At 38.8% G+C, this 25,515-nt stretch overlaps 1 protein-coding gene and 1 long non-coding RNA gene across 2 annotated transcripts in view; both read left to right on the top strand.

Annotated features, from left to right (window-relative positions):
• Window positions 1-677: 677 nt before the first annotated feature.
• LOC105517074 overlaps window positions 678-25,515 on the top strand; it is a 104,375-nt gene continuing 79,537 nt past the window's right edge. The window contains exon 1 of the long non-coding RNA XR_001002605.1: window positions 678-797. This is a non-coding gene — a long non-coding RNA (uncharacterized LOC105517074). The remainder of the gene's footprint in view (window positions 798-25,515) is intronic.
• GPR65 (G protein-coupled receptor 65) lies at window positions 4,349-12,273 on the top strand. The gene is made up of 2 exons (XM_011949455.1): window positions 4,349-4,436; window positions 10,592-12,273. Exon 2 carries the CDS (start codon window positions 10,967-10,969, stop codon window positions 12,059-12,061), a length of 1,095 nt encoding a protein of 364 aa, XP_011804845.1. The 5' UTR covers window positions 4,349-4,436; window positions 10,592-10,966; the 3' UTR covers window positions 12,062-12,273.

Below are 25,515 nucleotides of genomic sequence, written 5' to 3'. Positions count from 1 at the left end.
TTTTTACTATACCTGTTGGCCTTTTATATGTATTCTGAGAAATGTCTATTCAGCTCCTTTGCCCATTTTTAATCAGGTTATTTATTTTCTTGCTATTGAGCTGAGTTCCTTATTTATTTTGGACATTAACCCCTGAGATGTGTGACTTGCAAATATTTTATCTCATTCTGTAGGTTGTCTCTTTACTCTGTTGACTGTTTCTTTGGATATGCAGAAGCTTTTTAGTTTAATGTAATTCCATTTGTCTATTTTCACTTTTGTTGCCTGTGCTTTGGGGGCCATATTCAAAACATCATTGCCCAGACCAATGTCATGGCGTTTTCTTCTGTGATTTCTTCTACCAGCTTTACAGTTTCAGGTCTTACATTTAAGTCTTAACCCATTTTGAGTTAATTTTTGCATATGGTGTGAGACAGCATGGCAGAGAAAGTCCAAAGGAAAGTGGACACATGCAAAGAGGGCCAGAGAGGTATCCAGGCTCTTACTGTGGGGAAAAGAAAGAGGGATCAGCCTGTTACTATGTCTATATAGAAAGAAGTAGACATAAGAGACTCCATCTTCTTCTGTTTTTGAGATGCTGTTAATCTGTGACCCTACCCCCAACCTTGTCCTTGCAAGAGACATGTGCTGTGGTGGCTCAAGGTTTAAAGGATTTTGGGCTGTGCAGGGTGTGCTTTGTTAAACAAGTGCCTGAAGGCAGTATGCTTGTGAAAAGTCATCACCATTCTCCCAATCTCAAGTACCCAGGGACACGTACACTGCCAAAGGTCGCAGGGACCTCCACCTAGGAAAGCTAGGTATTGTCCAAGGTTTCTCCCCATGTGACAGTCTGAAATATGGCCTCGTGGGAAGAGAAAGACCTAATCGTCCCCCAGTCTGACACCCGTGAAGGGTCTGTGCTGAGGAGGACTAGTATTGGAGGAAAGAAGTCCTCTTGGCAGTTGAGATAGAGAAAAGCATCTGTCTCCTACCCGTCCCTGGGCAATGGAACATCTCGATATAAAACCTGATTGTATGTTCTGTTTACTGAGAAAGGAGAAAACCGCCTTAGGATGAAAGGTGGGACTTGCTAGCGCAATGCTGCTCTTTATGCACTAAAAAGGTTTATGGAGATGTTTGCATGTGCATATCAAGGCACAGCACTTTTCCTTAAACTTGTGTCACAGAGATCTTTATTCATATGTCTTACTGCTGACCTTCTCCCTACGATGATCCTATTATCCTGCTACTTCCCTTCTTTCTAAGATGGTAAAGATAATTATCAATAAATACTAAGGGAACTCAGAGACCGGTGCCGGCGTGGGTCCTCTGTATGCTGAGCGCCAGTCCCATGGGCCCACTTTTTCTTTCTCTATACTTTGTCTCTGTGTCTCATTTCTTTTCTCAAGTCTCTTGTTCCACCTAACAAGAAACGCCCACAGGTGTGGAGGGGCAGGCCACCCCTTCACTTACAACAGCCCACTCTCTCTGGAGAACTAATCTATTCCTGAGATAACTAATCCAGAGAGAGAACTCACTACTTCAGAACAGCACCAAGCCATTAAGGAGGGATCTACCCCCATTGCCCAAACATCTCCCACTGGGCCCCAACTCCCACTACTGCCACACTGGGAATCAAATCAACACCAGCTTTGTAAAGGCAAACAAACCATACCCAACTACAACAGTGAGGTCTCTCAGGTACATACTCCTGAGTCTCTCTGTGGAAATGAGAAACAGGTTCACTCTCCTCCGCAGATCACACAACTCATCTAGGGTGTTTGTCACCCACCCCTACCTCAGGGCTTGCTTGAAAGTGAGGACAGCAATCAAGATGCAGGGCCCCTTTCTCAAGCACTGACCACATCTAAGCTCTTGAACATACTTCCTCTTTTGCAACGGTAAACCCAACCCCACCAAGCAGGACAATATTTTTCAGTTTTGGGGGCTGGGAAGTTTTACTTTATTTCAACACATATTCTCCCAAGCGTAGTGTCTGTGCCTCAGTCTTTTCCATGGCCTTGAGTTCCCTAAATCTTTTGAAACTCAAAACTCACATTGTCTTCTTTTTTTTCCCTGCTTGTGCCAGAAATTTCCTCGAGGCAATAAATGCAAAATGGTTCACTGATAGTGTCAGGGTAGGGCTAGAGGGAAAAGAAATGTGGCTGGGAATATATAGCATTATTTCAAAATCTTACCTTGCCATATTTAGTTGCTGCTTTAACTAGTGAAACTACACCTAGCAGATAGTGTGGTCTCACAAAGGACGCCTTCATCAGTAGAACACACTCTTGCACTGTCTGCCCCATGGAGAAGTTGGAACCAGGTAGATCCACAATCTCCTCCCCATTACACGATGAGTAGCCCAACTGGCCAGTGTTGGGTCCCCAGTTTGTGACCACAAGAAGACCAAATAATGGACTGGTCAGAAATGCCAACCTCTTTAAGGCAGTGTTCTGAATAACTACTTATTGTCTTTATCTCATCGATACGTTGTTAAAATGTCACGGTGACTCAATGATTTAAAATTTGTAACCATTCATTATAAAAGGTAGCCCTATCATTGAAAATACAGTATTGCCATATTTTCCATATTAAGAAGCAAATTTCTTAAAAGCTGGTAAATTTCTTATTGTGTAGAGTTGGCAAGGTGTTAGCATAGCTCAGCTCCAGCTTTTTCTCCTATTAAATCAGGAGAAATGAAAGTTTGTGTTTCTTATGTTTCTTAACTACAACCTTTTTTTTTTGAAAAGCAAACTACATACATATGTGATGTGGACATGAAAAAATATCCTTTCCCTAAAAGCAGAAGTATAGTCTATTCAGATAAAATAAGAGATCATGAGAGTAATGAAATATCTACATAACAATGCCCTTGTACCCCGAACTTAAAAAAAGATATCCCGTGTATGGAAACCACAGATAAGCAGATGTACAAAACCAAGCGAAAACGAGAATTTTGAATTAGAGTCTCGAGTAAATTGAAATCATTACTTTCATTTTTGTAAAAGTTCAAGACATTTACTATTAATTTTTTACTTTATAATTTTTATTATTTCAATAACATTCTGATTTATGATTTACTATATGCTAAATTACTTTATGAACTTTCCTGTACTTTATAAATGTAAGGTATTAGTTTTATTATTCTTAAAGAAAGACCTACAAAGGAAGTATTGAAAATCTTTACATTCCTGATATACCCTGATCAACTTCAATATGAAAAGCCTTGCTTATATACAGGCTCATCTTTTCCATCTCGGGTAGGAGAAGAAAAGAAAAAAAAAAGCACCACCACCACCACCAACAACAACAACCCTTAATGTCCTTTTACAAACACAGATTCAAAATGTCCTGATTACATCTTTAAAATTAGGTCAAATGTTTTCATCCCAAATCAATTACGTTCTTTTAAATAATATTTTTCCTTCATTTATAATAAAAGTTTATGAGGGCAAGATTCAAAAGTGATATTTCTGTCTTTTTAATATATCAATAGCAAGAAAGTTATAAGAGCTAATTTCACTTCATATTAAACCGCTTATAGATTTGGCATTAACTTTAACTTGCTAAAGTACAAGAGTTTTTGTAATAACAATCAAAATCCTTCTCAAAATTTTCAAGTTTCATAAAATTATTTGTCTCAGCTAGTTAGTTCAACTGCTCCTAGCCATCTCTGTTTCCAAGAAGAGACTCAAAGGAGAAAATAGTTCTACAATCAAATACTATATATCCAATCCCATTAGTCTCAAAAAAAAAAAAAAAAAAAGACTGGATGAAGTTGGCTACCTTAACCCCAGCCTTAAACAGCACAATAGCCACCATTAAACCCCTCAACCTCAATTCTCCCTTTTCTGTTTTTCTCCCAGGAACTTCATCGCCCTGAATCTGTCTACAATATCCTCCCCTATCTCACACATCCAAATGGCTCATTCTATTTTACCTGTACCCCTCTTGAAGTACTTCTTCATTTTGCCATTGCATTACAATCATTATTAAACATGTCTTTCTCCTTTACTAGGTAAAAAAAACTCCTTTTGGTTGATAGCCAGTTCGTATACATCTCCCCGCACACTGCTGGCATGATGAGTGAATGAATGATGGAATTAATGAATGAAGAAATAAATAAAATATGTAACATATATTCCATTAAGTAAGGGGCATATAATATCTGTACACACTTGTAATTAAGATGCAATGAGACAAGTGAGTTATAAAAATTACAGTACAGTAAACAATAAATAGAAACATCTTTAAAAGTATTTAAGAGAGTTTTTGCTTCAAACTTGGATAATGCACGTCCTTCTCATTGAGATGCTACTTCCTCATTGGTTTGTGGTGAAATATGAGTGCAATTTCCTGTCCCCTCAGCAGTGTTGGTTTCTCTTCTTGACTTGATGCAGGCACAGATTTATCAAGCTCCTCGGTCAACAAACGCATCACCCGAAGAAACATGGGTAAGTATAAGATTAAAAAATAAAATAAGATTTTAAAATAGATAACATGCTTTGGCATAATTGTCAGCGATGTTCGCAACATTCTACCTGGTTTAGGCTGTATAAATGTAGTAATGCAAATTATTATAAGAGAGAAAGAAGTGACGAAGACACATGGTTTCCTGTACTTTAAGCAGTGGTAAAGGGCCAAACTTTAAATTTAGAACTAATTAGGTAAAACTATAGATATAGAAAAAGGGGGTTGTTCATACTTTATTTTCTTTTCAGGAAAGAGTGCTTTGGCAAACTTGATTCAGTATTTAGGAAGAAGCCTACCACCTCCTGGCTTTAGAACTATCTGGCACCAATCCCTCATCTGTACAATGGTCCAGTAAATATTTTTTATATCCATCAGAAAAAAATTGTCATGTTAGGAACGAATATTTCCAGTATTAACAAATGTCAAGTAATAATTATTAGTTAATAAGTGACTACCACAATGCCTGAAATATATAGTAGAGTCTTAATAAGTAACTATTAAACTGATAAATGAAAGCAAGCATTTTCTGTAACACTGTAGGAAAATATTTTACTTTTGATCATCATCATCAATGATTTGTACTATTTTTAGAGCTGTTCCAGAATAGATACACTTTAATATACTGTAGATTGTCTTTTTTGACATCTGGTAAAAATTTAAAAATTAAAAACTCACCAAAATTTCTCAGTTCTGATTCTAAAAACAATTTTCTCAAAATTTGATTAAAGGAGCCAAAATAATATCTGAAAAGATATATGAATACTGTAATAGGAATTATATGCAGTATTCCATGAAAATCTCAAATCCACCCAAATTAAATGAACAACTATTATCTGCAGAGCTTGATATTATACGTGAAATGTTACCATACAAATTACACTCTGAGCACCTCCAGCTTTTCTGCTATGCTCTGGCTAGATGGCTAAGGATTATTTCTTTTCAGGAAATGTAGGGGACAGCACAAAGATTGGAGCACACTACCAATGTCATTAAAACAATATTACCAGCTAACCTACAGTGAATGCTTCCCATGTGCTAGGAACTTTGCTTCATATGTCATTTCATTTAACCTTCACAACAATCTTAGAAACTTACACATGTGAAAACGGGAACTTAGAGAGGTGAAGAAACACAAATGGGCCCAGAGTGCTGTTGAGAGGCATTTGAATTGTCTCCAGAGCCCACGCTCATAACCACAAGCCTGTACTGCCTCTGCGTCACTACAGAGAAAAGGGCCTCTGTCTGCTTCATCAACCCATCCTGTCTTGTGGTTAAGTCAAGGCAGGAAATGCTTTTACAGCTAGAGAAATGTATTCCATTGAAAACCTTATAAACCTTTCTAAAAATCATTTTTTTCATTTAATCTATCATCCCATTTTTAAAGAAAATGATGCCTATCTATTGAGTAACACAGACAGAGGAGGAAGAGGTACACACTGCCCATTACCCGACTTTCTGGGTCCTGGTCTTAAGGAAGGATGTTTCCATGGTTCAGGTGTTCTCCCCAAGACACACGAGCCTAGTGTTGGACGTGTTGTGTGTGCATCAGAGTCCCATCCGCGGGGGCTGATTCAATCCTTCCTGCATCTCAGACATTACTCTAGTGTCCTTTTCCTACTTCAATTATATCCTTTAGAAGTTTCTTTAGTGGGGATTTTGGATGTAAATGTTCTCAGTGGTAGTTTATCTGAAAATGTCCTAATTCTTCCTCTGGTCCTTGAAATTTAGTTCTGTTGAGTATATAATTATGGGATGATGTATATTTTCTTAGCAATTTGGAACTTTTAATCTTCTGCTGTCTATTATCACGGTTGAGAAGTCCTTTGTCCGTCTAAATTCCATCCTTCACAGGTAGTCCATCTTTCCTCTCTGGCTCTTTTTTCCTTAGTCTTTGGCAAACTGCAGTTTTATTGTGATGTGTCTAAGTATAGGTTTCCATTTTTGTGTTTTTAATCCTATTTGAGATTTTCTAAGCTTCATAAATCTGTGGATTCCATGAGCGTTGAAGATATATGAGGATTCTTCATCCATCCTCAGGATTACTTCATCAGTTCTAGAAAGCTCATCATCTTTGTGAATATTGCCGTTTCAACATTCTCTCTTTTCAATCTTTATAGAATTCCAATTATGTATATGCTACCCTTTTCACCTTTTCTCCATATCTCTTTTATGTTTTCCCCTGTCCTTAACATGCTGATAATTTTATGTTACTTCTTTATCTCTATCCTGCAATATACTGATTTTCCCTTCAGCTGGATCTAATCAGTTGGTTAGTCCCTGTGTTGAATTTTAAATTTAAATTATTATATTTTTTATTTTTAGAAAGTCTTTTTCAGCCTTTCTAAAAATATGACTTGTCATTTTTTAATAATCACTTCCTCCTTACTCATGTTTTTAAATCCCTTATTTTGTTTCTTTAAACATAGTCTCTAGTTTCTCTGATCCCTAGTGAGTTCCTTCATATGCCTTCAGGCCATCCAGAGCTCCAACGCTCACTCACCTCCCTGATAGCAGCTCCCACCTCCTTTCTTCCATCACGAATTTTTCCCCCTTTGGAAGCTTCCCTATTTATTTAACATACTTCCCTATTTATTAAACATACTTATTTTGTGTTATATATATTAATTTTATCTCTAAAATTTTGTGGATTTGGTTTACTTTGTTGTTTCTGCTCAATCTCACACATAGTTACTCATTTCTCTCTGTGTGTGTTTGTGTATGTGTGTGTGTGTGTGTGTGTGTGTGTGTGTGTGTGAATAAGGTCATATTCGTTGGAACTCTATCTGTAGGATTCTTTGAGGCCTGAGTTAAAGAGGACTTGTTCAAGGGGGGATCTGTGTCTACTTCTTCCAGGAATCTAGAATTTATTTTTTCATATATAGTTAACCTTTATTTTTGGTGAATGTATTTTCATAATTATGTAAATTATTTATTGTTTTGTTTCTCTCAATTACATTTTATATATGAGGATAGAAATGAAATCAAATGTCTTAGGAAGGCATGTATGTTCCATCTGCAGGTAATACAGATGTTTGTTTGTCAAGATGCTCTACATGCCATCTCACACAGCCTTTCGATTCCACTCTTTAATGTTTTCATTGCAATACAATACACATGCAGCAAAATGCACATATCCTAAGTGTACAACTTGATGCATTTCTACAAACTGAGCATGCTCATGGAACCAGCCACCCCTATCAAGAAGTAGAACATTACCAAATCTCAGAAGTCCACCTCATGCCCTCTTCCAGCAGCACCCAGCCTTTACCCAAAGGTAGCCACTACCCAGACTCCTAACAGCATAGATAAACTTTGCCTGGTTTGTATCAGGTAATACATACTGTTTTGTGTCATTTCTTATCACTCAGCATTATATTTGTGATTTTCAACCATGTGATTGCATGTAGCAATAATTTATCCATTGAGGTGTAGATTTCAACGGTGTTACTATATCCCAATTTACTCATCTATTATACTGCTAATGGGCATTCTATTTAGGGGATATTACAAGTAGTGTTACTGTGAATATTCTAATTCTAGTACCTGTCTTTTGGTTAACATATGTATGCATTTATGTTGACCACATACCTAGAGGTGGAATTGCTGGATCACATGGTACGCATAAGTGCCAAATGTTTTTTTAATCAACAGCATATGAGTCAAGGCGTTCTATTTTCTCCCTAACACTTGGTATTTTGTCTTATTTTCATTTTATTTATTCTGTTGGGTGTGTAGTGGTATATCATTTTAATTTTAGTTTGAATTCCTCTGATGACTAATGAAGTTGAACATGTAGGTTGGCCTGAAGTTTGCAGGACCAAACTAATAATGTAGACCCAGACCCAGTTTCCAAGTGAGGACCCCACAGGCCACTACTACTTAGGATAGAATTTTTTATTGTAACTCCTCACAGAAACCAAGCAGACTCAGGGAAATTGCCATCTTTTCTCTACTGTCTGCAAACCTCTGTGGAATTTGTTATTTTGTTTATTTTCTAGTTCACCCTTTCCCTGACAGCAGAGGTTCCTGGATCCAATGTGTTTGGGATGGTCAAGGACCCCTTCTTACCTGCATAGGCCCAAGCTTTGTCTCTAGTTTCTCTGACCCCTAGCAATGGGATCCCTAGTGATTCGTATGCCTTCAGGCCATCCAGAGCTCCAAGGCTCACTCACCTCCCTGATAGCAGCTCCCACCTCCTTTCTTCCATCATGAATTTTACCTCCCTTTGGAAGCTTCCCTATTTATTTAAAAGGCTGTTTTTCACATTTTATTCCTGTTTTTCAGGTTGATAAAGCGAAAAGGTTTCAGGAGCTTTAGTTCTCTGCTTAAGAGTGAAATATGATATATTCTCCCATATGGTTTACTCTGCTAGTAGAATTCTTGACTTGTGATGGCAGGTCTTTTTGTGCTCAGGATTAATCAACAGTTGAGACGGAGTGATTCTGGTGCCCTGAATAGTGTTTCTACAAAGCTTTCTGTGAAGGTATTCACCAGGTAAATAATCTAAGCCACCAGTAAGCCTCAGCAGCAAAGGGATATAGACAAAATATTTCTCTACTCCAGTATGGAGAGAAGGATAGAACCTTTACTTTTATGTGAATCTATAACATCAGAGCTTTAAAAAGACACTAACCTAATAAACCATCAGATATAAAGATGGAAATTAATGATTCCAAGATTTTACCCAGAATTGAGAACATTCTGTCCTCTCATTTATAAAAGTATAAGAAAAATAAAGTGAGTTAGTCTACAGAGGAAACAAAAAGATAAACAGAAGTAGGATTGTGTAATTATATGCTAAGATGTAACAAACTGCTATATTTTAAAATTCTAAAACTTTATTGTATTTCTATTATAGTATTTCTTTGGATAATAAGGTGAGTTTTGGAAATGCCATACACCTAGATTGCATATGAAATTAGAAATTTGAAATCATATAACCATACAGTTGATCACACATGCAAAAGTATTTATCAATCACAGACAAATAACAGATTTTTTTTTCTTTCATTATACTTTAAGTTCTAGGGTACATGTGCACAACGTGCAGGTTTGTTACATATGTATACATGTGCCACGTTGGTGTGCTGCACCCATTAACTCGTCATTTACATTAGGTATATCTCCTAATGCTATCCCTCCCCACTACCCCCTCCCCACAATAGGACCCGGTGTGTGATGCTCCCCTTCCTGTGTCCAAGTGATCTCATTGTTCAATTCCCACCTATGAGTGAGAACATGCAGTGTTTGGTTTTCTGTTCTTGCAAGAGTTTGCTGAGAATGATGGTTTCCAGCTGCATCCATGTCCCTACAAAGGACGCAAACTCATCCTTTTTTATGGCTACATAGTATTCCATGGTGTGTATGTGCCACATATTCTTAATCCAGTCTGTCACAGATGGACATTTGGGTTGATTCCAAGTCTTTGCTATTGTGAATAGTGCCGCAATAAGCATACGTGTGCACGTGTCTTTATAGCAGCATGACTTATTATCCTTTGGGTATATCCCCAGTAATGCGATGGCTGGGTCAAATGGTATTTCTAGTTCTAGATCCTTGAGGAATCGCCACACTGTTTTCCACAATGGTTGAACTAGTTTACAGTCCCACCAACAGTGTAAAAGTGTTCTTATTTCTCCACATCCTCTCCAGCACCTGGTGTTTCCTGATTTTTCAATGATTGCCATTGTAACTGGTGTGAGATGGTATCTCATTGTGGTTTTGATTTGCATTTCTCTGATGGAGAGTGATGATGAGCATTTTTTCATGTGTCTGTTGGCTGTATGAATGTCTTCTTTTGAGAAGTGTCAATAACAGATTTTTTTATCTTTAGCTGCTAAAATGGCTTTTTAACTTGAGTTTTGTGTTATTGGGTTATGTCCATTGAGAAATATAATTCATTCTAATCTAGCATGCCTCAGGTAATTCTTATTTGAAATAAGTAAAATATCTTGGCTTGACTTTATTTACTGAAGTCACTAAGATAATTTTCCCATTTTAAACACCTTCACTGTAGCTTAATGCATTTTCAATATCTTCAATAAATGAAACAAAAAGGGATTATTTCAAAATCGTGATTGTAATGAACTTGTGTATCTTAAACATGTAAACAATTTTAATTCATCTTTCATTACAGAAAGAAAGGAATTTTAAAAGGAAATACCAATCTCTGTGAAAACAAAGCCTTATATATTCATGGTTGCCCCAATCTACTGTGAGATTTTTGAAGAAAAACAAATTGCGGACAACTCTCCATGTGCACTTACAAATGCCTCAGTTGATCCTTGTGGGCTGCTTGTCAGTGTTCTGTGATAATGAACACATGGACTTCTGTTTATTAAATTCAGTTGACCCCTTTAGCCAACTGCCAGGAGCCTGGATTTTGACTTCCAACTGCTGATATCTGTGTAAAAATTGATCTACGTCCACCCTTTAAAAGCATTGATGAATTAATTAGAACTTTAGACAACAAAGAAAAATTGAAAAAGAATTCTCAGTAAAAGAGAATTCGATGTTGAAAGCGAACTACAACGAGACAAGACTTTTCTGTTTACTTTCTAAGAAAAAATATAATTGCTACCTTAAAAAAAAAATGAACAGCACATGTATTGAAGAACAGCATGACCTGGATCACTATTTGTTTCCCATTGTTTACATCTTTGTGATTATAGTCAGCATTCCGGCCAATATTGGATCTCTATGTGTGTCTTTCCTGCAAGCAAAGAAGGAAAGTGAACTAGGAATTTACCTCTTCAGTTTGTCACTATCAGATTTGCTCTATGCATTAACTCTCCCTTTATGGATTGATTATACTTGGAATAAAGACAACTGGACTTTCTCTCCTGCCTTGTGCAAAGGGAGTGCTTTTCTCACGTACATGAATTTTTACAGCAGCACAGCATTCCTCACCTGCATTGCCATTGATCGGTATTTGGCTGTTGTCTACCCTTTGAAGTTTTTTTTCCTAAGGACAAGAAAATTTGCACTCATGGTCAGCCTGTCCATCTGGACACTGGAAACTATCTTCAATGCTGTCATGTTGTGGGAAGATGAAACAGTTGTTGAATATTGCGATGTCAAAAAGTCTAATTTTACTTTATGCTATGACAGATACCCTTTAGAGAAATGGCAAATCAACCTCAACTTGTTCAGGACATGTACAGGCTATGCAATACCTTTGGTCACCATCCTGATCTGCAACCGGCAAGTCTACCAAGCTGTGCGGCACAATAAAGCCACAGAAAACAAGGAAAAGAAGAGAATCATAAAACTACTTGTCAGCATCACAGTTACTTTTGTCTTATGCTTTACTCCCTTTCATGTGATGTTGCTGATTCGCTGCATTTTAGAGCATGATGTGAACTTCAAAGACCACAGCAAGTCTGGGAAGCGAACTTACACAATGTATAGAATCACGGTTGCATTAACAAGTTTAAATTGTGTTGCTGATCCAATTCTGTACTGTTTTGTAACCGAAACAGGAAGATATGATATGTGGAATATATTAAAATTCTGCACTGGGAGGTGTCATACATCACAAAGACAAAGAAAACGCATGCTTTCTGTGTCTACAAAAGATACTATGGAATTAGAGGTCCTTGAGTAGAACCAAGGATGTTTTGAAGGGAAGGGAGGTTTAAGTTACATGTTATTATATCATCAAGATTATGTTTTGAAAAGGAAATCTAGCATATGAGGGCACTAAGGGTTCTCAGAATGATATTTTAATCCTGTTCAATAAAAATATCTTAAGAGTGCCTTGTACAGCTCCCCCCGAGTTTTATTAAATGACATATATTGAACAAAGTTCAATATTTTCTTAATGACTCAGAGTCATTTGCTACTGCCAATTGTTTTTGTATCTGTGCTGTTATCCCTTAGAGTCAGTAAAGTATGTAAGACTGTTTCTTCCTTTGTGTCTGGGTTTTATGATTTTTCTCACTCTTTCTTTGGATTCCAGGGTGTCAGCCATCAGTTCTCCTAATTTTTTGTACCAGTCTTCAACAACCCCAGCTACTGAATACTGCTTCTAATCTCCTCATTCATTAACAAATCTTTATTTTTTTATCTTGTATAAAACAACTGCTTTATTGACACAAAATTTACATAACTTAAAATTCAACTTTGTAATGTGTACAATTCAGTGATTTTTAGTATATTCACAGAACTGTGCAACCATCACCACACTCAGAAAATTTTCATCTCCCACCAAAGAAATCTTATACTCTCAGGAGTCACTCCCTGTTCTCCCGTCCAAGCCAGTTATTAATTTACTTTCTGTCTCTAGGGATTTTCATATTCTGAACATTTCGTATAAATAGAATTATACAATTTGTGGCCTATTGTGACATATTTCACTTAGGATAATGGTTTCAAGTTTTAGCCATGTGTAGAATGTATCAGCACTTCATTTCTTTTTATGGCCTGATAGGATTCTGCTGCATGGTTATACTACATTTTGTTTGTCTAATCCACTTGGCTTCATTAACAAATATTTATTGAATCCATTCCATAAACTAGGTTTTGAGTTAAGTGCTGGAACTATGAAAGAAATGGTTTCAGGCCGGGTGTGGTGGCTCAAGCCTGTAATCCCAGCACTTTGGGAGGCCGAGACGGGTGGATCACGAGGTCAGGAGATCGAGACCATCCTGGCGAACACGGTGAAACCCCGTCTCTACTAAAAAATACAAAAAACTAGCCGGGCGAGGTGGCGGGCACCTGTAGTCCCAGCTACTCGGGAGGCTGAGGCAGGAGAATGGTGTAAACCCGGGAGGCGGAGCTTGCAGTGAGCTGAGATCCAGCCACTGCACCCCAGCCTGGGCAACAGAGCGAGACTCCATCTCAAAAAAAAAAAAGAAAGAAATGGTTTCATGAAACCTCATGAAGTTTACATTAGTTCAAAAGTCTAGTATCTGAGCTTGAAAGATTTCTATATAAAGGAAAAGGAAATAGGCTCTGAGTTTTATTTTGATCTCTTTTTAATTTATAACTGGGTATAACATAGTTGAAATTCCCAGAAGTTTAATGTATAGACAAATAAATAGTTCTATTGTATCTTTCTTTTTGGACTTAGAATCTTAGAATATTCGAATATTTTGAGAGTTCTTTTATTTTTTTTTGAGTCAGAGTCTCAATCTGTTGTGCAGGCTGGAGTGGAGTGGTGCGATCTCTACTCACTGCAACCTCCACCACCCAGGTTCAAACGATTCTCCTGCCTCAGCCTCCCAAGTAGCTGGGGTTACAGGCGCCTGCCACCACACCCAGCTAATTTTTGTATTTTTGGTAGAGACAGGGTTTCACCGTGTTGCACAGGCTGGTCTCGATTGAACTCCTGACCTCAAGTGATCGTCCCACTTAGGCCTCCCAAAATGCTGAGATTACAGGCGTGAGCCACCATGCCTGGCCAAGAGAGTCGTGATACAACATATTCTTTTGAATCCTCATTGTGGAAATTGCCTAGTTGTAACTCAGTAAACATTTTCCTCACCAAAATATTTTTAAGGATTTTTCCACCCTTCTCCTTTCCTTTCCTTTTCTTGCCTGTTCTTTCCACTGCCCCCAAAACGATCAGATAGCAAATACCTTGATAACATGTGGTGCCCTCATGTTAAAAAACAAAATACTGGGCTGGGCACGGTGGCTCATGTAATCCCAGCACTTTGGGAGGCTGAAGCGGGCAGATCACCCTGGGTCAGGAGTTCAAGACCAGGCTGACCAATATGATGAAAACCCATCTCTACTAAAAATTCAAAAATTAGCCAGGCCTGGCCTGGTGGCATATGCCCAGCTGCTTGGGAGGCTGAGGCAGGAAAATCGAATGAACCTGGGAGGCGGAGGTTGCAGTGAGCCAAGATTGCACCACTGCACTCCAGCCTGTGCAACAAGAGCGAAACTCCGTCTCAAAAATATATAGAGATAATAAGATCAATATTTTTTCAATAATTAACTTCCAGACACATACTGAAAAATCAGTGAGTGCACAAACTGACTCCATTACCCATGAAAGTCTTCCATGATGGTGTGTGTACATCATAGAAAACCACCTTCCTTCGAGGACATATGCACATTCTCTGTTCTTTGCATTCTTCTGATCATAACCTTTTTAGAGAATTAGTTAATATTTTCTCTGGGCACTCTGAGACACATATATGTTTAAAGACTAAATATTCATCAAAATGAAAAATAATGAAAATAGTTTGGACTGATTGATTAATTACTGATACATTATTGGTAGCCTGTGAGTTGCATACTTGTAAAAGATCCAAAACCAGTGTTGCCCACATCTGGAAACTCAGGTGCAGATTAAGTGTCTTCTCCAAGATCACACAGTTGGTTGCAAACAGAGCCAGGCCTGGAATCCGGGAATGCTGACTTCCCTCCAGAGTTGTTTTCCCCTCTTTGTGATCTTTTTTGCTCATTTCTACCATTTATTTCTTTAGGCTTGATAAAGACATAGGCATGGAAAGCTGTTCAGTGTAGTCATGAGGTTTAGGTCATGATAAAGGAAAAAGGAGAGTTATTTCCTTAATTAATATGTCTGGAAATACAATATATCATGTAGATAGTAATTAAAGTGATCTGTAATAAAGAATTTATTAGGACTTTTCCTCAGCTGGTTATACAAAGAGATGTAGCAAATACATTATTTGTGGCACCCTTAATAAGAACGTTGTGCTTCATGATTAACAGCAAAACATGGATTTGGGATGTTGTGAGATGAGTTCCCAGATGAACCAGCTTCCCATGCCTTCTAGCAGCCTATCTTTCCTATCGGAGCCTATCATGGAGAATCCATGTTGACCGGATACTTATATGATTTCAGACAAAACACTCTAGCAGCGACCTAAAATTATCCAAAATTTCAGCATTCGAGAGTTATTATTTAATTTTTAAAGGCCTTTTAGGCTTTTTATTAAATTTTCCCAGCAAACTGAAAGTACTTCCGGAAGGGATAAGACCTTCAAGCTGTTATTACCTGAGATTTGTTGTCAGAAGACCTGGATTAGAGGACCAGAACACCCACTTACTAGCTGTTTGACCTCCAAACATTTTTGTGATTTTTCCCAACACTCAATTTTTACAAAATGTAGGGACAATAGTAATACCTGCTTTTAATCAGCAGATGTGAAAACACTTTGTAATCTGTGGATCTGTGGTGACTTTGTCAAAATGTTCATAATTATTAGTTATTCTCATCTTTATTAGGATTAATGGACAGCAACCCAAGAGATAAAAAGTCCCTGGAGCAACACTGGGGTAGGAATGTAGCAATGGGAGCTGGCAGGAGCTGGCTGTAGGGCACCACTGCTATAGCTACTTTCTCCAAGTGGTTAAATACATCCATTAAGGTAATTTAAAGACCTTCACTTTTCTTTTTCTGTGTACCATTCTCACCCCTAGTACCTTCCTGCTCTTAGGAGTTCGTGATTCTGAGGAGACATACACTGTGGACATCAATATACAGGTTGATGTCCATTTATCACTTGTTTAAAAATTGTTGACTTTTTGTTTTTTCATTCAAAATGTTATTTTCTAATATAATGAACTGAAAATAAACTTCTTGGACAGGCCAGAGAAAGGACTCATTATAAGTTTTTAAAACTTCCATTTTCTCTACCTAGTCTGGGGAGGCTTCATGGATGAAGAGGAACTTAAAAACACCCAAAAGAATGAACTCATTTGGTTCAAATTGTGTAACATTATCTCACCCAGAGCATCCTGAGCAAATCTGCTCACCCAGCCTGATTTATTCCTTTTTCTGTCTCAAGCTAAGCTAATAAGACTCCCCAAGACATTAGATTTCTATTCTTTAATGTGATGATCAAATAAATAATTACTTACCAAAGGCCTCTGTGGACTTTGTTGATTTATTTCTTTTTAATTAGCACTGATTTTAGAATAGAATTTGTAATACAGAACACACATTCTTTTTACAACACATTTATCTTGCCCTATGCTTCTTTTCGTCCAACCCTCATGTTCATCATTCTGCTAGCTATGCATGGGCGGGCCCCTGTGCTTTCCTGGATAAACCCATCCATAGGTTGCTATGGAAACACAATGGCTACTATAGCACCCTAACCCAGGAAGCTTTTGTAATGATAGACTCCTTTGTCTTGGTCTATCGGGTGACCGGCCATGGAATCAGAAAACTTTCGGCAGCCAACACACAGACAGAAAGTATACTTACAAACAACTTGCCCATCTCACAAAAACAAACAAAAATCCCTGGGCCATTTTAGCACGTCCTCTAAGGTGTCATAATACCAACTAGTAGAACACACATCACCTCCTTAACTTCTGAAATAATGCACCATCAGGTTGCTTTTATTTTCTCGCTTGCAAAATCAGCATCTGGGGGGCATTTTTAAGATTCTCTCTCTCAGTCCCTCCTTCCATCTTTCTCCCCTAGTCAGAAGGGTCTGCCAAGGGAGTTATGGTAAGAAAACTTCTAACTGCATTTTTACAGTACTGTAACGGAAAAATCCAGTTCTGACTGCGTTTTATTTACATCTACTAGGTAGACACCTTTGGGGAGAAATCATAGAAATTTAATTTAAAGGAAAGTAGGGCCGGGCACGGTGGCTCACGCCTGTAATCCCAGCATTTTGGGAGGCTGAGGCAGGTGGATCACCTGAGGTCAAGAGTTTGAGACTAGCCTGGCCAACATGGTGAAACCCCATCTCTACTACAGATACAAAAATTAGTTGGGCATGATGGTGCATGCCTGTAATCCCAGCTATGCCTGTAGTCCCAGCTACCTGGGAGGCTGAGGGAGGAGAACTGGGAGGTGGAGGTTGCGGTGAGCCAAGATGATGACATTGCACTCCAGCCTGGGCGACAAGAGTGAAACTCCGTCGAAAAGAAAATAAAAGAAAGTAGACATTTACTATTTTGAAATTAGTTTTCATTTATAATATAAAAACCTGATTCGACTCAAGTGAAAAAAAAACCATATTTGACCACTATCTTCTCTTTTATTCTCAAACAGCTTAAAGATGGAGTGCAGCATGGTTAGTTTTGTGTTATTACTTACATTAGCTGAATGCACCTAGGTTGAAAGCATAAGCCTGCAATGGGAAAACGGATCAAATCTGGGGTGAGGGGGAAGTGATGTGGGGGTTAAGTTACCTCTTTTCTCTTCCAAAGATGCTGTTCTTACTGTATCATTTGTGGCTGGCCAGGAAAAGCCATGCAGGAGTTTTGTATATGGCCACTAGGTGGCGATCGTGTTCTGTATGGGACCTCTTACTACTAGCTCACCATCAGCCACTCTAGAAGAGAGGAGGAACCCAGGATGGTATTTTGTCAACCGAGAAATAAGTAGTACCTTCCAGGAACTGGAAATTAATGGGGAAATGCTGAAATCTCATTTGCACTATTCTTTATCTTCTCTCTGGAAGTTCAGCAATCATCAGGTCATTTCATTTGGCTTAGATTCCATATGTCTTTCCAAACTTAAAAGTTTGTGAAAATTGTTCCACCCATATGTAAGAGAGCATAGGCTAAGTTGTCTAATTCTTGCAGAAATGTGGGTATAGCATTAAAAATATGTCTTTGTATAGTTATCTTACCCATGTAAGAAAAGAGTGGTCAACTTTCATATAAATAGAAACAGAACATTTAAGCTATATGCAGTTTGCCTTTTTGTCTACTATTATGAAATCATTATCTACGAAATTCACGATGTAACTCAACATATGTATAATTTTAATTTCTAATTTATTGTTAGATCTCAGCACTTAAAAAATTACATCTAGTATTTTGAATTGTTTAAATCTGTTCCCTGCAAAGAACAGTAATACAATCATGTTCTAATTTACTAGCATTTGCACATCTTAAAAATATAATGACTTGTAATTTACTTTTCTTCCGCCTATAATTTTCTGAAGCTCTTTATGAAGCACCGGTGCATTTTTATTGAAAAAATAGGTTGTGACTCCTCAGATAATGTTACAATTCGATGTTCAAAAAGAAATCCATGTACATAGCCATAAAGGGATGAGCTGGAAAGGTCTCCATATTATTATTCAGTATGAGCTCTAGAATAAAAGTGTAAATTTCTGTATCTAGGAAATGTGTGTTTATTGAACTTCAAATCTAACACAAGCAAGAAAACTTGCTCTGCAATGACTTGATTTACCAATGCTGTTCAAAATGTTAACTTCAGTTCTCAGCATTTCATTGAAAGCTCGTAGAGATTTGCTTGAGCTTGTAAACATCCTTCTAAAAGAATTATTTTCAGAATTACTCTAAAATTTCTGGTATTTCCTCCAAGACTGTTGACACTAACAAAAAATTTAACTTGGAAACCTCAATTGAAAATTTAGAAACAATTCTTGTTCTGATCCCCAGAAAGGACAATGTTTTCTTAAGGGTATTCCCACTGGTAGTCACAATTGTTTGTTGAATAAATAAATAATTAGCTAATTAATCAAACAAACTAAAAATGCTGCAATTTTATAGTTTGTCCTAACTGTATTCAGTTCCTAAAACCCTTGGGGATATTTGTATTTCTGGTTGAAAAACTTTAAGATTATATTGGAAAGTAAGGTTAAAGAGAAAGAGTCTCCCATTAGGAAAGCCATTATTAATAATTTTTACATTTGCTGAACTAAAATAGTAGGAACAAACATTAGCAATTGACATTTTATCCATCTTAAATTAGTAGTAACAAGAATTGTCATGTTAATTTCCAGCTGTCATTCCTTGCTCATGAGAAATGTGTTTAGGATATCCCTTCCCTAAATTTTTAGTAAGCTGTTCATCAGCTGACTTACTTTTGTTACAGACTACACAGTGGCATGAATCTCTGTTCATGGAATCAGTGCTGCGAAAAAACATTGTTACATTTTCTTTGTCAGCTTAATTGTAACTCCGAACCCACACACCACCAAGCTATAGGAAATTCCATCTTAGGCATCATGGGATTGTCTTCCTCTTTTTGGTTTACACCAGAATCAGGGAGATTCACAATAGCAAAGACTTGGAATCAACCCAAATATCCATCAGTGACAGACTGGATTAAGAAAATGTGGCACATATACACCATGGAATACTATGCAGCCATAAAAAAGGATGAGTTCGTGTCCTTTGTAGGGACATGGGTGCAGCTGGAAACCATCATTCTCAGCAAACTTTCGCAAGAACAGAAAACCAAACACCACATGTTCTCACTCATAGGTGGGAATTGAACAATGAAATCACTTGGACATGGGAAGGGGAACATCACACACTGGGGCCTATTATGGGGAGGGAGGAAGGGGGAGGGATGGCATTGGGGGTTATAACTGACATAAATGACAAGTTGATGGGTGCAGACGAGTTGATGGGTGCAGCACACCAACATGGTACATTTATACATATGTAACAAACCTGCACGTTGTGCACATGTACCCTAGAACTTAAAGTATAATAAATAAATAAATAAATAAAATAAGTAAATAAATAAAAAAGTGTAAGAAATTTCTCAGAAAAAAAAAAAAAAGAAAATGAAAGGGGTCTTTGATTTATAGTCACCAGTGATGGTAGTATTGCCTAACCTTTTAGTGGTTGCTTGATTCCTTTACTGAATCTCTTGGGACACAGGGCAGGACTTGGTAGAAGCCCAGTTAATGGCCCAGATTCTTGTGCATCGGGTAGAGTTTCCTTCAAACTGTTGTATATCCTCATGAGAACTAAAAATAAAATCCTAAAATTCTAAGCCCCCCAACTGACTGAAAAGACCCCTCTTGGCCGGGGGACCCCAGAGAAACCTGAAAAACTGAGTTCCTAGCCATGACAGAATGGGAGCTTGTACACACCTCATTGTACCCACTCCGTTTTACAACTTAGACACAATAACTGACCAGTATTAATATTAAAATGGAGATCACAAGACTGACAAAATGGACTCTTTATGGCCATAGATACTAAATTATAAACAAGACCTAAGGCCACGCCAAGCAAGAGTTAAGTCATGTACCCCCTGTACTTAAAGAATAAACTATGTTCCACCTGCCACAAAATTTTTCTTTTTCTCCAGCAGCTAAACAAGCACTGGCCTCAAGATAAGAAATATGGAAACGATTACAGCTCACCAATTGCCAGATGCAGCCTGATTTCACCCCTCTGTTCCACAAGCCATCACTACAACTTTGATTAGACAAGAAGTTGATTTTGGTAACTTTCTCTTGATAAAAGACCACCAACCACAGACTGGTTCTGGCTGGTTTGCAGAGGCTGCGCACTTGAGTGCCTTTGTGTCTCTGCTTCACCTTTTGACATACAAAGCCTAATTGTAATGCATTCGTATGTTCAGTCTCCACCCCAAAGTGAACATGCAACATGCATATTTATTCAGCGCACATGCCTTAGGACACCCTTCATGAATATTCATAGCTACTTTTATAACCTGCTAAATATGTATACTTGGCCAATCTGTTTAGCATAAATCCCTGTTTCATCCTCCCCTCCCTCAAAGTACCTGCCTTCTGGCTTCTACCAGAGGCTATGTTTCCCAGCCTGTCAAAATGACCACCCTGCAGGCTGTAACCCTTTATGAGATATAAAGTCTCCATTCTAAATGTAACATCTCATGATGTTTCAGTTGACACTTCAGAGCTGCCTCTTTTTAGGAATGCCTGGCTTCCAGACCCACGTGGTTCTTGGCTTTAGGAATGGAACATGTAGTACCTAAATAAGTCAATCAAAGCCACAATGATTGGTTCAGTGGTGCGTATGCTACTGAACCTGCTTAGATTCTGGGACAAAGGCCCTTTCTTTTAATCTAGATGTTGTGGTATGTGAATGAGATGCCTGGAATCTTTGTGGCCATTTTATTAACATGAAATAGCCAATGCATGGGAGAAAGGAGAGCTCAGGGAATCACACAACACCGGAGCTACAGCCTAAAGATACGGAGAGTCTCGAATATCGCAGTTACATGAACCAAATACACTTCCTTATTATTTTAGTGTGAATCTGGTATTTTTCTTCCTTGAATCCTAAAGGATCCTAATGGAATTTGGAACATGGAAGTCAGGGTGATGTTACAGACTCCAGACTGTTGAAGAGGCAGAGCTAAAGAGCTACACTGGAGAGGGCAATGAAGATAGAGCTAGTTGTGATGTTAGCAGCCCATCACTGGTTAAACTATTGCCTGCTGTATCCCGAGACTCAGATAATGTCCACCAAGGGTCTGGAATCAACACATTGGAAGGAAAAATTCAAAATGGTGGTGGTTTTTGGCTTCTTCTTGTAGCCTTCAATAAAGTCCCACAAGAGACAGATAACATAATACAATTTTTGTGAGAGCTTTTCTGTTAAATTTTCAAATCCAGAAAACACTGCTGCCCTGTGGGGCCTACACACAGAAACAGTGTGTTTTATGCTTCAGGAAAAGGGTAAATTTTAGCTAGAAAAAGCAAGTTAGCATTGTTTGTGAGTCACTAGTGAGTGCAGTCTCAAAAGCCAGACATTATGGGGAAATGAAAGAATTTTTTAGACCTCTTAGGCTCCCATATCATTTCAGGAAGCAGGCCTGGCTGACTTAAGCTTGGAGTTTTCTGGATGCCAGTGGGTAGTGAGAAGTAGTCACGACATAAACAAAGCTTCTATTATTCAGGGAAATGAAAAAGCCTGGGCTCCTGACCCCAGGGGTCTAAAGGGAGGAGGCAAGGAATAGTTAAAATGAGGATGTCAGGGAAAAATGTTGATCCTCATGGCCTGAGAGCAATAGAATTTTCAGAGTGGCCAGGACAGTCAATGCCAATAGTCTGCTTTTCCTGAAGATAGCTGCAAGCCTCTGGGGAAAACTCCATATTCTGCCTTATGCGTGCACTTTACTGTGGTACAAAAATAGAGACTGGCATACAGTTGTGCAGGTTGAGTATTGCACAAGAAATCCATGTCTCAGAGGGCACCATTCATTTAACAGACATTGAAGATTTGCACAGCTGTTATGTCAGTTTTAAAGCATATGGCAACAAGGTGCTTGTTCTAATAAAAGCAGTATGACAACCTTCCAACATCTGGAAGGAAGGTATCATAAGGAAGACACATCTTGTTTTCACAGCAAGCCCCATGAGCAGCATAGCCCAGCCCCTGCCCTGCTACCACAAGGTCATGTAAGCCTCTCCCACCCCGGAACCATCTTGGGAGGAGCTAGGGTAAGTGGAGTATATCTGAAAGACTGAATATTTAGCCCACAGTAGCTGAGCTAACCTAAAAAGACAGTTTAAGCAAGAAAAGGTGGTGATATCATTAATTTCGCAAGTAAAATAATTTTTTGCACCGATACCCAGTAGGCTGGTAAATCAGAAAGAAGAATAAACAGTCAGAGAAAATAAGCTACTGTTTTAGGTGTGCTTGCAGTTGAGTTGTGGTGTGACCACTCACTGTCTCTCAGATGTTCCAGCCTTGACAGGAGGTGGCCTTTCTGGAACAGAGAGAAGAAAACATACCTTTTAAAAAAAGGATGAATTCATGTCCTTTTCAGGGACATGGAGGAAGCTGGAAACCATCATTCTCAGCAAACTAACGCAAAAACAGAAAAACAAACACCGCATGTTCTCACTCATAAGTGGGAGTTGAAGAATGAGAACACATGGACACAGGGAGGGGAACATTACATACTGAAGCCTGTTGGGGATTGGAGGGCTAGGGGAGGGATAGCATTAGGAGAAATACCTAACGTAGATGACGGGTTGATGGGTGCAGTGAACCACCATGGCACATGTATACCTATGTAACAAACCTGCACATTCTGCCTATGTACCCCAGAACTTAAAGTACAACAATAATTTTAAAAATGATACTGTCCACCTATGATCTAGAATCCAGGTTGAATATAGGTCCAATCACCTAGTGCAATGTTTCTCAAACTTCAATGTTTATAAGAATTAACTAGGAATCTTAGTTTAAAAGATTCTTATTCAATACATCTGAAGTGGAGCCTGAGATTCTACATTTCTAAGAAATTCCCATGTAATGCCAGTGCTGCTGGGCCCTGGGTGCAGGTGTGGAGTTACATCATTTTAGAGTCTAGAAGAGGTTCTCAAACTTTAGCATGGATGAGAATCACCTGGAGAGCTTGTTAAGACCGAGTGCTGGGCTTCATCCCCAGATATTTTGATTCAGCAGGCCTAGGGTGGGGCCTGAGAATTTGTGTTTTTGACAAGTTCCCTGATAACACAAATGTGGGTGGGACACAGTTTGAGAACTACTGCTCTCAAATAGAGTGCAGCCCTTTCCTAAGTACCTCCTATTAATTGCCATCTACCAGAAAAAAGGTACAGTCCCACCCAGTGAAGAGACGGATCCCTCCCACCCCCAAGTTCAGGCCCAACCTGATGTTTGCTGAGACAGAAATTCTCAAGCCAATGTCTAGGCTGAAAGACTGCAGCTAATCAGGTTTCCGGCTGTGGTCTCTAACCTACAGAATTTAGAAGAAGCAAACTGAAAGCAGCCAGCTTTTTAAGGGATCTAAGTGATCTTTCACCCCTGTCTGATCTCATCACCCAGTGGTGCAGGCCACATTTGGTTCCTATGCCATGCCTTGGCCAATGGTGTTCATGTCCATCTCTTCCTCCAAGTTAAAAGCTATTTAAGAACAGAAATCATGTTTAATTCACGTTTTAATCCCCTTTGAGCCTATCCTCAGCTCCCTTCCTAGAAACTAGCAGAGTTTTACATATTCTAGATGTAACAGAAGCCCTGTTTAGAAGATATTAAATTGTTAAATTTTACGTATTCTAGATGTAACAGAAGCCCTGTTTAGAAGATATTAAATTGTTAAATTTTACGTATTCTAGATGTAACAGAAGCCCTGTTTAGAAGATATTAAATTGTTAAATTTTCCATTCCCATATAAGTGATTGTTCTCCCAGAGGTTTTCCATCATGAAAGCCCAGTTTATTGCCCAGGGAAAAGGAGGAAAATATCAAAATGCCACAGAGCATGAAGGAAGATATTACCTGGTGATGCCCTGCTGGACAGTGTTAAATCAAGTTTAGCTAAAAGTTGCCTCCTTACGTATTTTAAGTTCAGCCTAAAGGTTTCTGTGTACATCATGAACTAGAACCTCAATGGAGTTGCACTCAGACTGTAGCCTACTGTTGTGTCATCACTGAGTCTTGGCCAATCAAAGGTGACCAACTGTTCAAACTGTGTTCAAACGATGCAAACATCAAGTAGTAACCCATCTGGTTGTTTCTGTACCTCACACCATTTTCTGTATGTTTCTTTCTTCTATCTATAAATCTCCCACCATGTGGCTGCGCTGGAGTCCCTGAGCCTACTCTGGCTCAGGAGGCTGCTCAATTTGCAAATTGTTCTTTGCTCAATTAAACTCTCTTTAATTCGGGTAAAGTTTTTCTTTTAACAACAGAAAGATGAAGTAGATATACCTTCTGATTCTACGAAGAAGCCATGAGGTACAGAAAGCGAGAGCAAGAGATAGGACATATTTCCAGATTCACATCAAGAGAGATCAGCAAGGACACCCAGAAGCAGAGCGGCAGATGGAACTCATGCCTTTTTTGGGGTTCAGGGAAGAGATCACCTTTTAGGGAACCCCTGTGTCAGTAAAATTGCAACAGAACAGAAAAATCGACATGGTGGTGTACCATAGTGGTGATACTTAAGAAGAAAAGATAACTGGAAATAGGTCCTCTGCTGTGGGATAGGGAAGGAATCCAAACACTGTCACTTGCTCCCAGAGGAAGAAGAGTAAGGAAGAGAGATGAGGGCCAGTGGGCCTCCCATGGATCCCTGTGGGAGGGAAACTTGACCCCATGGTCAATCAGCCTCTGGGCTGCTGGGTGGACAACCAAGGCCCGGGGTGCACGGAGGAGGCAACTGAGAGCATGGGGAGATGCTGCTCTAGCAAGAACCAAGGTAAGGGAGTATAACAGGAGGCGACACAGTAGACCCCCAGCAGGCTACCAGATCACCAATTACACTGGCTGAGGTCTCAGCAGCTTCTGTCAGAGGGATGCCTAATGGACAGACAGGACCTTTTCAAAGGCCAGAGGGTACCAGAAGACAGTATGAGGAACAGCAGATGGACATCCTCACAGC

The sequence above is a fragment of the Colobus angolensis genome, unplaced genomic scaffold (assembly GCF_000951035.1).
Source record: "Colobus angolensis palliatus isolate OR3802 unplaced genomic scaffold, Cang.pa_1.0 Scaffold3, whole genome shotgun sequence".
NCBI classification, from domain to species: Eukaryota; Metazoa; Chordata; class Mammalia; order Primates; family Cercopithecidae; genus Colobus; species Colobus angolensis.
The sequence above is the reverse complement of the archived record's forward strand: the minus strand, read 5'-3'. Positions and strand labels throughout refer to the sequence as shown.